Raw genomic sequence first — 14,524 nt, 5'->3', positions numbered from 1 at the left:
TCTTCGTAAAAGGCTGCGAAAAGTCTTTATGGCTGACGAACTTTTTGGATCTGTCAACGGAGATTGTCGATTTGGAGACTTTGGACTGCCCATCGTTGAAAAAACTGCCGAAAAGTCCATCGAAATGCGACCATCACCACCACACCAACGAATCGAAATTTAATTGTGCAACGAAGAATGTAAAATCTTTGCAAAGCTGGTTATACGTATATCATGCATTATGTAATAGAGGGATCTTGGAATAAACAAAACAATTTTTTCATAAATGTGTAATTTTATTTATACAATATTCCTCCTCCTCCTCCTCCTCCTTCAACATACATTTCATCGGTGATTCAGATATATACATTTTTGCGTTGAGAATATTAGAAATCTCTTTGAGAAAATTCAATAGCGTTCCAATCACCACCGAGATATTTCATGTATAGTTGTCCACAATAAGCCGTTTCCAGAAGTTTCTCGAATACCGCTGGATTCTGATCGAATGCCTTGACAACTCGCGGTGGCAGGAATACGGTGAATTCATTCCTGATTTCGGCGACGTATCTTTTTCCCCATTTGGTATTCGCTGTCCTCACGTCCGAGACGCGATATTCTTCGTTGACTTGAAGTTCTTTCAGCTTCTTGGCAGGGAGATACTCTGACTTTGCGATGATATTGTTGATGGCGGAGAACTCCATTATGGATATAGTTTTTTGAGATTTTCTTTAAAGAGCAAGTCTTGACTCAACTTTACGAAAACGTGAAGTGATGCTTTTTTTCTTTTGGACTCTGCTATTTGTAGTTTTTCCATCTATCCCTACCCCAAAACTGGATCATCCCCTTCCACACGCTTTCAAACAGGTTCAAACGTGATCTATATTGGAATCGATGCAATTTCCTCCAGTGGTCCTTTTTTCTGTACAGGCTCTTTGATTCCGCCGAAGTTAATAACACGTGCATTCTAAACTTGTTCAAACACGTTCACAGCATTTCCTACAATTTCGACGTTGCGGAGCCGGACCGTCAATATGATCGTCCATCGATGATACATTCCAATGTTCAACGCAACGACGTAATAATGCAATCTCACTATCGGATTTGTAATATTCGGGTAAACGATCCCACAGAATATCTGTATATTCACTAAAACATTGTTTAAAGACGGTAGGAGATATAATTTGGAGCTCCTCCGATGTCATTTCACAGGGATTTTTTATGCGTAGAGTCGTATAGATATTCACAAGTCGTTCCATTATGTGACACTTTTCACAATCTCGTCGTTTAGGTCTACAAGAATCAATATGCGTATGTAGCCAGGGTTGATTAAAATGATCGTAGCACAATTGATATGATTGCACTTCACTATCACACTGCAAATACTTGGGTAAACGATTCCATAAAACAGGAATGAATGCACTATAATACTTCAAAAGCAAAGCCTTCGGTAATGATTCAAGTTCATTTGCTGTTAATGCCAATGGATGTTTCGCCGGGTGGATAGCATACATACTTGCACATCTTTCCATCTCGACCTCGACTTCAGTAATGATCCAATTTTGAAAAAAGAAATTTCGTCGAAACTTGTACCACCTCAGGAATACAAAAGATGCAACACAGGACACATAAATTTGTCGAGGGAGGGGCAGGTGCATTTTGAAAAAAGAAATCGCCATCTCAGGAATGTAACACAGGACACATAAATCTGTCATTGAGAGCAAATACTTCCAGTCTGATGCAAACTTTCATTTTTTCTCAGAAAAAAAACAATATATTCCTCTAAGCAAAAATTGGGGGAGGGGCATTTTGAAAAAGAAATCTTGTCGGAACTTGCGCCACAATACAAAATACGTAACACCGGACACATAAATTTGTCATTAGTGTGACATGTAAACATCTTTCGTCACGGAGTCCGATAATTAAGATCATCTTCGGCAAGAGCACTTTAAAAAGAAAATTCCGTTCAATCTGATATACCGGAAACATAAATCAGTCATTGGAGGGTGTAAAAAAATCTTTTGTCTCTTCAAAGTGCCGCCGCACCCCCGCTGTGCGAGAACCTTCCCCCTCCACATACCATGCAGCCCCGCAACGGTCCCCGCACTCCCCCGTCCCCGCTCCCCCCTGAGATCCCATGGGTTAGGTCTCTCCTAGCTACTCTACTGATCCCGGAGTTAGAACTGGTATAGCCTTACTACTGTCATACTTGGGGTTCGAAAGCTCAACATTCGGATTACAACTATTGTGCGCTAGCACCGCGACTCCAACGGAGATTCATAGATGAAGCGCAAAACTGGCACAAAAATTTTGAGCCCCTGCTTACTATGTAGTGTGACGTAAAACCCTCCTGAACGACCCGAATCGACTAGAACCGGAACCTAACCTCGAAAAACATAGCGACGCGGCGCGATGTTTTGACCGAATTCGTACAACGACCGGTGAGACGAGTCACTGCTGGCCGGCGCCCAGCAAACCAAAGCTGGCGTTCGAAGTCGCCTTGTGCTAGACTAACGCCAGGACAGGTTCATATTTTTGCTTGCAATGGCATTCATTACACAAACTTCTATGTCGCTATTTTCACGATTTCTAGCAGCAGTGAGTAACGTCATTAAGTGACGCTTCATAGGCGCAAATCTAGCGTCATTCAGTATCGCCGTCATGGCAGCATTTTAGCGTTAGTTTTTTAGTCCATTCTAGAGTCAAGTTGTAACAGAAAATTAGCGTTCGCTCTTTACATCATTATAGGTTAGGTTCGGAGAGCATTATAGCGTTAGGTTGCGACACTACTCAAGCATTGGTTGCTAATAGCATTTTCTCGTCAGAATCGGACGTTAGAATGCTGTAAGAAGTCGATGCAATTATACCGCCACAACCTAATACTACAATGTGCTGTTGATATACTTAATCTCTAAGGCTGTTCAAACGCTATGATGTTTTGAGACTAAATGTTAGAATCGAGTTGAAATCTAACACCAAATACTAAACTTCTTATACTAAACATCTTACACTAAACTACTAAAATAATCATATTGAAATCTAGCGCCAGAAGAATGTTTAATTTTCGTTTCAGTATACATTTTTTGACTTTATCGTGAATTAATTTTATTGAAGATGTAAGTTACGAAATTGGAGATGACCCCATTATCATAGAAGGTAATACATGCAACGCGAAGTTCCGGTCTTTAGAACAGTATACATGAAATCTACTAAATTCCCAAACCCGTTTGAATGAAACATTTAATGCGGAAGCGGTGATATATTAATAGTTGATAGTTCATGAAAATCTTCATGAGAATTGATGAATATTGATGACTACTTAGAAATTTTTAGTTTTTATCACGCATAAATTTTATGGAGAGTGGGTTTACAAATAATTAAATTCCAGTTTATTTAATAAAGTTTTTTCTTTTTTATTCATTCTTTGCCCACAGTAATATTTTTTGTTTGAATTTTACTGCGACGCCGCTGCTTTGCAGCGCGAAGGGCCGATGTGATTGTGCTTGCGAAATCATGTAGCGAAATCATTGGGTCGCGGTCTTCTACTCATAGCATCTGCAAACAAAATCTATATACAAATTAAAAAAACAAATTAATTTTTTTTTTGACTGATGGAAATTTCTACTCTTTTGGAATATTAAAAAAGTTTTTGCTATTCTATCTTTAATTTTTATTTTCCAAGATTATGTTTCGAGTAACTTACTATAAATTCCTTTAATCAATTTTGTATTTTCGAGAGACGATGTCCCTTCATGCCGCCCGTAGAAATTTATTTTGGGAGCTAGTTTATCGTGTATCGCCTCTTTAATCATGATGAAAGCACAAGTCCGTGGATCGGTACCTCCCAACGAACTCAGATAATGAATCTGCAATAAAATTATACCATGACTTGATATGTTGACCTATGTTAAACATTTGCTTAATATTTTTTTAATACTTCTGTGGATGAAAAGGATAATGAAAAATTGAAAACAAATTTGAATGGTGAACATTCTCTTTTTTTTTATAAAAACGAACATAATAAAAAGTTTGCATTTTGTAATATTTTCCAATTGGCACTACTACTAGATAAGAAAATAGATAATCCTAGATCGTTTGTGGTAAAATCGCTATTTCTTTTATCTAGATTTGGATGAGAATTTTTACATACCACTCTATTATGCTCCTCCTCCGTGCAGTTTTCGTATTTCTGCAGTTGTGAAATTTTCCGCAGAGGTAAACACTCAGGCTTCTCGGAATATTCGGCTCCGCTTACCGAGTCGAAACGTCTTGCCAAGGTGATCAACGCATCTTTCAGTTCGTTTCTGAAATTGCTGAAAAAATAATTTGTAGGTGAAATTAAATATCATTTCTTATCTGCTTTATATATGTTCATTCTTCAATCAGTTTTTAGTATTTTAATTCATATGAAATTTAGGAATAGTTCGTCCACTTACTTATGCTCTTGTTCCATACGAGTTACTATCTTTAAAATTTTCCGAAGAGTAGTTGACTCGGTCGATAAGGGCATTGGGACCACAGCCGATTTTTCAATAGATTGCGGTGAATCGTGAAAATGAGAAACTCGAGAATCTTCGGGCGATGTTGACACTCCTCGACTAGTTCTCGTCAGATCTAGAAGGCTGCTCACCAAAAGCTCTGGTTCGTGCCGTCCATCTGTTATATCGTTCTGTTGGTCAGGTCCGTTGTAGTGATTTAGTCCGTCTGTAGTGTCCTCACGTCCATCATGGTTTTGTCCATTTGTAAAATCTTTATGTCCGTCGCATTGATTTTGTCTATTTAAAATATTCCCGTGTCCATTGTAATGGTTTCGTCCGTTGTCTTGATTTCGTGTATTCGAATCGTCATTTACGTCGTCATAGTTTTGTTCATTGTAGTGAGTCTGTCTGTTGAAATCTGTATCCGTGTCGTGGTGGCCGTCAAAATCGTTCTGTGTTCCGTCATGTAAAACGTTGGGTTGACGATCGCCTTCGGTAACGAGATGCTCTGTCCCTGTAAGAACAGCACAACCATAGAGCGCAGCTCGAATCACCGATACATCATCGATATTGCCGTTACCGACGTAACTACCGCCAACATCGTGTTCATCGGAAGATGATGTTGATGGCAGTGCAACCATATCTAAATGGCGTAACGGGGGCCTTACCGACCGTTGAGGACGACAGTTTTCAGCCATTCTATATAAGAAATTCAAAGTAATATGAATAAACAGAAGTTGGATCGGAAAAATGAAGCTGAGATATTTATCAAAAACACCGATATGAATAGTGTTGTCATTTTCAATAGCAGAAAATATTTTTTGTTGTCGTTTTTAACAAATTATCTCATTACGAACAAAAAACAAATTTCGCGGAATTAATGCTTGATAATTTTCATTCACGTTCTGTCAAGAACTTTGATGACATGCAATTGTAGAATGTTTCCTCAAATATCGTAATTTCTTCAATGTCTTCGAAAATGTTTACTCGCACATAAATAATGGTCAAGTTAGAATCTGTTTTTTTTTTCTGAAGATTTCTATGGCCATTTTTAGTAAAAATGGTCATTTCAAAACATCAAAGAAATTGGATTGTAAAAAAATGTTCGTTTCATGTTTTATTGGGTTCATAATTTATGTTCGTAATTTAATGAAGGAAAGACTTTTCATTAGTTTAAAAGTATTAAAAAATTTTTTAATACTTGAATATTTTTTTCAAGCTTTGAAATTGACGTTTCGACGCACGTATGTGAGAACACAAATTTAAAAAGATATGAGTGAGAAAAAAAATTTGTACTTGGGTAAAATTATTCCTTTTGAATATTTTAGGATTTATTTTATTTAAAATTCAAATAAATAAAAGAAACGATCAAATCATCCATTTTATTTATATTATTAAGGTTAATTCAGCTCTATTAAAAAAAGTGTTTGAGGCATTCCGTATTCCACTATTCGGAATATTGTTAAAAGTCTATACATTGATTTTTAATTAATTAAATTCATATGTTCAAACATATTTTTACATTTTACCATTTTTAGTTTTTTTTCTCACAATAATCTCTAAAATAATATCAACAATGAAAGATTTTTCTTGCTAGTTTGACCATACGCCCATTTTTTTGTTCATACGCTTATTTTTTTTTCATGTTTTGTTGTTGTTTTAAATTTTTTATTAACGTTTATACATAAATTTCAAGTTTCTCTCAATCGCATGGATTTTGAACCTAGTATGATTGTGACCAAGGGATGTTTTTTAGTGTTTGCTAAAATTTTTTTCAGTCACTTTCTCAGAAAAAATTCTAATTATAATAAATTGTGTGAGAATTTTCATTACTGTTTAGATTTTTTTTCATTTGTTTCCTAGGAAAAGTAAAAAGACTTAAAAAAAAGGTGTTCTTTGAATGTACAAAAAATTTTCGTAACAATGAGGTTTTTTATGTTGTTCATGTGACCCTAAATAAAATAAATCGGTCGATTGACATTTGTCAATATGTTGATTAGTTGATAAGAAGATATTGGCATTCGAATGTTGGTGTTCTTTTAATCTGGATTTTTAGAAAGTTACGATATTTTAAAAAATCCAATTTTTCAAAGTTTGGAAACGTTGTGACGCCTCCATGATTAAAACTAATTGATATATAAAGTAAAAACTTCTTCGACAGAAGGCTGTTACTTTTCTTAGCGATTTCTTATGCTGCTCTGATCGTGGGCCCATTTTTTCTCCTATTTTTTATTCAATTCAAAATTGTTTCAAATCGAAATTTTATAAGTTTTTTCTACAAATAATATTCCAATCAACGACGTAAATAATTACATGATTACTTTTATTTATAAATTCCAGCATTATGCATTATTTTTATTACTCTTTCTAGAAAGGTGTTGGAAAAAAATTCTTCAATAAATTTGTCTATATCTTGAACAATGTGTATTAGAATGAACATCGACGTCGAAAATGAATATTTGCAAGAGGGAATACATCAACTTTTATCACACTTCATTTTATGCATCCAAACCAATTCCGTTCCAACGTATAAACCAATGTATAAAGAACTTCTAACAATGACTACTTTTTTCTCCTTGTCTTCTTTAACGAATTGGAAAACTGAATTTCCACTTACCTTTTTTAATCACCACTGCTCTAGAATATAATATCGTCAAATGCTTCTCTTCAATATCGCTGAATTTTCAAATCGCAGAGTAATTCGTTTTTGAAAATTTCGAGAAAAATACACTGTCACTCACGGTGTTTCAAAGTTGAATGCGCTGAATCGTCCCTTAGGCCATACCGATGGTGGTGGAAGGGGTAGATTTTCAGCGCCACTTACGCTAAGACGTCTCGCTGCCGGTGTAACTCTTCAAGGAGCTTTTGTATTCTCTATGTAAATAGTTCGGCACTGCTGCCGGTCAGCGGGTTTGTTATGAGGATTAACTGTTTTTTGGTATACGAGCCAGCAGTGCTCGACGTTAAAATATAATACCAACGTTGTAGGGGTTCACCTCGCGTACCCGATCGACAGATAGTCTCCTCTATAGCACGGCGATGTTTTTCGTGTTTGTTTCTATAAAGTCTTCATTTCCAAGATGCTTGGTTGTGTGCCAAAATAAAATAACTGGAAATATTTTTTTCCCTCTTGAAAACTATATACGTTTTCGTTTTTCTATGAAAGAGTTTCATAAATATTGTTAGGATAATCTGTATACAGAGTTTTTTCAAATACAATTTATTCCGTTCCGTTGATCGAAAACATATACCTAATTACAATTTTTATGTAGAAATGCTTCGATATCCAGTTATTCATTGGTTGCTTCAGAAAGGAACTTTTCATTCAATGGCTCGATCGTGAACTATAATGTAGAATTGATCTACAATCATAAAATATATATAAAGAACTCTATTTTCTTTTATTTAGAAACTGAACAATGTTATGTTCATCCAGGATATAAGTTGGAAAAAAAATTTCATCAAAGCACCTTATACTTTTAACATATGAACATTGAAAAAATACATATATATATGGGTCATTCATGTCAAATTGATCAATGATTGGAATTGACTCCCTTTCGATTTGCATAAAATTTTTTTCACAATTTTTCCGAATTTTTTAAGCTTCCTATTAAATCATCCGCTTATTTTTTTAAATATGATTTCTTCGATCGATCTGAAAATGTCCTGAAATTTTCAAAAGGGTGTTTTTTTTGTTCAAGATACGAATATTCGAATTTGAATAAGATTTTTGAAGTGAAACTTCTATATAAGCACGCTGGGCTTGTGGTGTTAAAAAAAACTGGTGAGAGCTACCGTCAAAGAGAAAAGAAGAGAAAGAAAATATGCGCACGCAATTCTTTTTTTCACTTGCTCCTATAGGGCTCCTATCAATGTATGTGTAGCATAGGCTAACCCACTAACACGATGTAATGGGCAATGAGAAAAAGACAGAAAGGAAATGTGCGTTCACACCACTCTCTCTTGCTCGTACAATATTTCTAGATCTCGGCTTAAGGCTCATGTACAAGAGTGAAAGAGATTGTACTGTGTATGAAGTATATATGAAACATAACTCTCTCTCTCTCTCTCTCACTCTCTCTCTGTTTCTGTCTTTACCAATATCTTCCTCTCAACTACTGTTCGCCTTGCCCGATCATCTCACCAGTTTTTTTCGTAACTCCCCAAGCTCAGCGTGCTTATACAGAGAAGTTTCACTTCAAAAATCTTATTCAAATTCGAATATTCATATCTTGAAAAAAACCACAATCCTGAAAATTTCAGGATATTTTCAGATCGATTGAAGAAATTATATTAAAAAGAATGAGCGAATAATGTAATAGGAAACTTCGATTTTTACGGATCTCAATTTTTTAATTCTGCCAATTCATCATTTTTAAAATTTTTTTTTCTAAATATTTTTCACAACTCGGAATATTCCCTTCAAAACAAACTCAAATTTGTTATTGAAAAAAATAATTGAACGATATTTAAAAAACAATCTTGAAATATTCGAAACATTATCAAAAAAACATTTTTTTCCGCTAATCTAGTAATAAAAAAAGAAAATGCGAATCTCGTGTCCAAATCTATAAAAACCATCAAGCGACTTATAAATTCAAGGGAACTATAAAAGCATAATAAGGGACCTTTTCGCGTGTGATGGTACTCGTGGTTACCAGGTAGTATTTTTGTCAAATTCGAATCCTTTGTTTCTTGGTCTAGTTCTGTATCTCACTCGCACTCACTATATATTATTATTTTGTGAATTGCGAGTCTGTACTTGCAAACAACACCGCACATGCGCATATCGGTGGTATAAGTGGGAACGGTGCCGACCCATCGCGCTCTGCAAACGTCCAATGAACGATGTCCTCACAAGAACCCTCACTTTTTGAAACGATGCGAGGTCCACTTGCCCGGTGACGAAATCAAGAGACTCGGTAGAGTCTCGGGACAAGTATATTGACAGCCCTGTCGTCTGCTGGCCCGAGGCTCTCGCCGAGACTATATTATCTCTGAATAAAACGATTCGCGGTGGTGGGGGTAAAATCGACATGTCATTTTCTTGAATTGCGAAGCTCAGGAGTTATGTCGCAATTTGAAAATTGAACTTTCAGCTAATTAAGAAATTCTCTTTCTATTGCGCCCAAAATCAGCATGATCGGTGGCGTAATTGCTGAGAAAAAACTTTGCACGGGCTCAAGATTATGCAAAAAGTACCAACACATTTACGCAGCTGACGTATCCGTATATGGGTTCAGACCGATACATACAAGGGCTTCTTGATGCCCATCATAACCAATCACCGGTGAGAATCTATCCGTCTCGACCAATCGCCGATGAGAAAGTTTCTGATAGTCCTCAATGTTTTCTTGTATACCGTTTGTTATCGTCTATTATGTTATTAAACCAGGAAAAAAATTCTATAGAAATAATAAACGAAAAATTGAAAACTTCAAAAAAATTCAACAAAAATAAAAAACAATCGAAAAAATTCTGTAAAGAAAAATAAAAAATTTTCAAAAAAATTCATAAATATTGGACAAATTGAAAAATAAACTATCCAAGTTACATGCAGTATAAAAATGTATGATATCAATTGGAGGCCAAGTTTTTATTGATAATTTGAAATATTTATCGAACAAATCGCAAACTTTAATTGAAATTCATGATAATTATTTTCAAGAAAAAAGTTAATGAAAAAAAAGTCATAACGGAAGTTACGTGCAGTACTAAAATGAATTATATCAATTCGAGGTCAAGTATTTATCAGTTATTCGAAATATAATCTCCGGCGACAAATGAGCGTTGAGAATCCTTGTCGGGCTCACAACGTTTTATCAAAATTACTAAAAAATTAATGGAAATAAAATCATTAAAAATTCACATGAAAGTCATTCGTTACTTCAACAAGATACACACTGTAAAGAATCGATTCCCCTCCGACTTTCAGGATCCCCTGGTATTATTCACAACATTCAACTTCGATTGGATCGGTACAAATTATGTTCAAATACGTCTTAAACGTACTTGTCCGGCCCATCACTTTTTATTCAAATTGCTCATTCGAAAACAAATCAAAAACGAAGTTAATGCATGTGTTAATATTAAGGAACAGTAATTCCCGAGAAAATAATTTTCCTTCGAATCGCTCTTGTCAAAATGAAACGAAAATGAAAGATGAAGTTGATTAATCTATTTATATTATATGGAGTCATAATTCACAACAAAATCATTTTTCTTCAAATTCCAGGAATCCATGTGTCGTACTCGACTAGTGATATTTATCAAAATGTGTACGTGACTATAGAAAAAAAAACATTGCATGGCTGAGTAGGTTCGAAAATTTCTAGTAATGCGCCGGATTATTTCTCATTTTCATTGGTTCTTACCGAATGGTATGTGTTCACTGAAGAAAATCAGAAGTGGATATTGCTATACGAACTTGCGAACAATCAAGTTCAAATTACTTGGAGATATTATTTTTATTTCTATCCATTTTATTATATTTGTCATTATAGAACAGCCCTAATTTGTTTTCGAATGAGCAATTTGAATAAAAAGTGATGGGCCGGACAAGTACGTTTAAGACGTATTTGAACATAATTTGTACCGATCCAATCGAAGTTGGATTCTTTACAGTGTGTATCTTGTTGAAGTAACGAATGACTTTCATGTGAATTTTTAATGATTTTATTTCCATTAATTTTTTAGTAATTTTGATAAAACGTTGTGAGCCCGACAAGGATTCTCAACGCTCATTTGTCGCCGGAGATTATATTTCGAATAACTGATAAATACTTGACCTCGAATTGATATAATTCATTTTAGTACTGCACGTAACTTCCGTTATGACTTTTTTTTCATTAACTTTTTTCTTGAAAATAATTATCATGAATTTCAATTAAAGTTTGCGATTTGTTCGATAAATATTTCAAATTATCAATAAAAACTTGGCCTCCAATTGATATCATACATTTTTATACTGCATGTAACTTGGATAGTTTATTTTTCAATTTGTCCAATATTTATGAATTTTTTTGAAAATTTTTTATTTTTCTTTACAGAATTTTTTCGATTGTTTTTTATTTTTGTTGAATTTTTTTGAAGTTTTCAATTTTTCGTTTATTATTTCTATAGAATTTTTTTCCTGGTTCTGAATCTTTTTTCTATGTCATCCAGAAACAAGAGACCATCAATGTACTTGTCCCAACCTTTTTTTCCCTAGGGGAAGTTTATGGTTTGATATCACGCCTTTTTTCTCAAAAGTTCCTCATTTTTATGTTATGACGGTTATAGGATTTTAGTATAAATTTCAATGAATTAATTGCTTAGTACATTTTTATAGATTCCATTCTCATACGAACATTTTTTATGGGATAATCTTTTTCATGAAATTATCAGCAAATAAGGGACCATCAATGTACTTTTCCCAATCTTATTTTCCCTGTGTATGATGTTCGGCTTATAAAGTTGGTTTCCACCATAAAAAACCAATTTTTCGTAAAAATTGTAGTGAAAATATTTCGTCACAAGTCTGCCCTTGAACTTTGGCGATTTTTTTCCTCATACTCTAATATGTTATGCCTATAAGAACTCAACAGCATGGAGGAATCCGGGATGAGGCCCGAGAAATGAATTTCGGTTTATAATGTTGGTTTCCACGTAAAAGACCAATTTTTCTTCAAAATTGTACTGAAAATATTTCGGCACTGGTTTGATCTTGGACTTTGGTGATTTTTCTCCTTGTCTTCTAATATGTTTTGTCTATTGGGAATCCAAGAGCATGAAGAAATACGTGTTGTGGGCCATAATCAAGAGACTCGGTAGAGTCTCGGGACAAGTACATTGACAGCCCTGTCGTCTGCTGGCCTGAGGTTCTCGCCGAGACTATCTTTTCTCTGAATAAAACGATTCGCGGTGGTGGGGGTAAAACTGGCATGTCATTTTCTGGCATTGCGGAGCTCAAGAAATGTTTTGTTAAGCGAAAATTAGTTTGGAGACTAAATTTCAAAATCTCTTTCGAATGAGCCCGAAACCAACACGATCAGTAGCGTAATTGCTGAGAAAAAACTTTGCACAGGCTCAAGATTATGCAAAAGTTACTAACACATTTAGAAATTTGACATGTCTGTATATAATACCATCAAAGGCCTCATGTCCCTCGGTCTAACTTCGCGGCGGTGTCGCGGACTGACGTCACATGCCGAGAGCTCGAAAGTCACCAGCCGAAGTTTCACGTCATGTTGACGTTTGGGGTTATGATGTTATCAAGTGCGTGCGGGATAACTAAAAATAATTTTCGTCATCTGCTAACGAAGTGCATATTACTATTTACTTCGTTAAATTTTGTGATATACTAAACCAGTATCAAAGCGGCCGCGTAAATGTAGTCTGTGATATGTGTGCGAAAAAGGATATAAAAAATGCGCGATGCATATGTCAACGAAAATTTTTCAAGATTTCATTATTTTGCTCGACTGGAAATAAGCGTTAACTAAAATAATCTTTCAATTTAATCACAGTGCGAGAAATATTGTCCAGTGTAAATATATCGTCAGTGGCTAGGTTATATATATGAAGGCGTCAGGTTATATATATGAATAAATACAACTGAAACCCACAGAACTGTTAGAATGATGTTGTAAACTTTAATTGAATAAATGTTTTCTAATTTATTTCTCATGTTTCCCATATTTTGCTTCATATTCAGTTTGGCTCTGCCCTCTCCGATCCTTGTTTTCACTCCATTGGTTTGCAGCGGATCGATACATATCATTAATTGATTGCCTAATATGTGTCCTATGATTTTCTACTATTTCTTCATGCTGATTGTGGTAACGTGATTCAAGAGGTTTCCAGCTATGATCATCAATCTCACAATTTGTACATCAGATTTTCAAAAAAAAGTCTGGTCTTGATATAAGTGTAGTTATTCTTTTTCCACCTGGTCTGTCGAGTAATAAATTTTGAAACTTGTTCCAAAAAGTCTTTGTATGCTTTGTTTGCTGATCATATGAAAAGTCGAATCTTTGGAATGCAGTAGGCAAACACAAATTTTAACAACAATACTTATGAAATGACATGTATGTTGAGTATTCCCACTTTGCAAACTACAAATGTGGAATTATTAGTGAAAAGATTCATTACACTAAGTCTACAGTTGCTCCGTTTTGGATGCGATCAAATATAATGCCTGCTAACATCCATGGGAACATACAGAATTTCTGAATACAATGTTCGCTATGTCATTTCAACGTAACATGATGACTTTTGCCAACTTTTCTCTATAATACTATAGATTTGGATTATTGAAATACAGCAAAAATCTGCGAATTATAAAATTGATATACTGTGCCACTCATTTTACTTTTTAAAACTAACTGTAACATATATATGAAGTAAAAAACTCATCACAGAAGTCTTTAGTTGCTCATTTATCGATAGATTTTAAATTGCTGTCTTCAAAATTTATTGCGCAGATACATTGAATCGCAGCGGAACCTGCGAACTCTAAAATTTCTGTGCATAAATATGTGTGTTAAGTATCACCCCCTATCTTTGATTATGAGAATGAGTAATAGAACTTGGTTTAGCAAGTTTTAAAGTATTTCTTTTTGAATAGTACTGAAGTTTGTATTACTGCGGTATGAAGCGAATACCTCCAAACTTTCATATTTTTGTGTCGCAGCATGTGTGCCAATCATTTAAATTTTTTACTCCAACCGTAACATGTAATCTCAAAAATTCATCACAAACGTCTTCAGCTTTTCTAAATTCCTAAATTTTCCGTTTTCTATTTTATTCTGAGTTTTTAAACTTTTAAATTCATTCCTGAATTCTCCTGAAATTGTTTTTCTCCACAACCAATGCAGATACTTTAAACGTCTTTGAATTCCGTTGCTCCTGTTGAATTAAGTACGCTCAGTTTTTTTTGCTTCTTTGAGTTCTGACATAATAAATGTTTCCGGGTGCCTTTTTTCGGCAACTATCAAACTGTAGATAATTGGATCTCAGCGGTCACTTGCAAACTTTGGAAATATATTTCATCGGGGACACGTTTTGAATGACACGAAAATGTCTAG

General features: G+C 34.7%; 2 protein-coding genes across 7 annotated transcripts in view; both read right to left on the bottom strand.

The window, feature by feature from the left end:
* The window catches only part of LOC122414241 (venom acid phosphatase Acph-1-like), a 208,058-nt gene that overhangs the window by 116,500 nt on the left and 77,034 nt on the right, over nt 1-14,524 (bottom strand). The gene's annotated exons all lie outside the window — the stretch shown is intronic.
* Nucleotides 3,365-5,829, bottom strand: LOC122414242 (uncharacterized). 2 transcript variants are annotated; one of them, XM_043425325.1, is made up of 4 exons: nt 4,413-5,829; nt 4,127-4,289; nt 3,680-3,842; nt 3,365-3,531 (listed from the first exon to the last, which is right to left on the bottom strand). In XM_043425325.1, exons 1-4 carry the CDS (start codon nt 5,150-5,152, stop codon nt 3,488-3,490), a joined length of 1,110 nt encoding a protein of 369 aa, XP_043281260.1. In that variant the 5' UTR covers nt 5,153-5,829; the 3' UTR covers nt 3,365-3,487. The 2 variants fall into 2 exon arrangements, with proteins under 2 accessions (XP_043281260.1, XP_043281261.1); XM_043425326.1 differs by having other exon boundaries at nt 3,365-3,544; nt 4,413-5,772.

The sequence above is a fragment of the Venturia canescens genome, chromosome 7, assembly GCF_019457755.1.
Source record: "Venturia canescens isolate UGA chromosome 7, ASM1945775v1, whole genome shotgun sequence".
NCBI classification, from domain to species: domain Eukaryota; kingdom Metazoa; phylum Arthropoda; class Insecta; order Hymenoptera; family Ichneumonidae; genus Venturia; species Venturia canescens.
Note: the sequence above shows the minus strand (reverse complement) of the source record. Positions and strands in the feature narration are given on the sequence as shown.

Excerpts from the sequence above, each read along its gene's own strand:
- LOC122414242 (XM_043425325.1), bottom strand. The coding sequence starts at position 5,152 with ATGGCTGAAAACTGTCGTCCTCAACGGTCGGTAAGGCCCCCGTTACGC. Across the intron at positions 3,843-4,126 it reads AGGAGGAGCATAATAGAGTG|ATTCATTATCTGAGTTCGTT; the intron begins GTATGTAAAAAT and ends ATTTTATTGCAG. Across the intron at positions 3,532-3,679 it reads ATTGATTAAAGGAATTTATA|ATGCTATGAGTAGAAGACCG; the intron begins GTAAGTTACTCG and ends TTTTGTTTGCAG.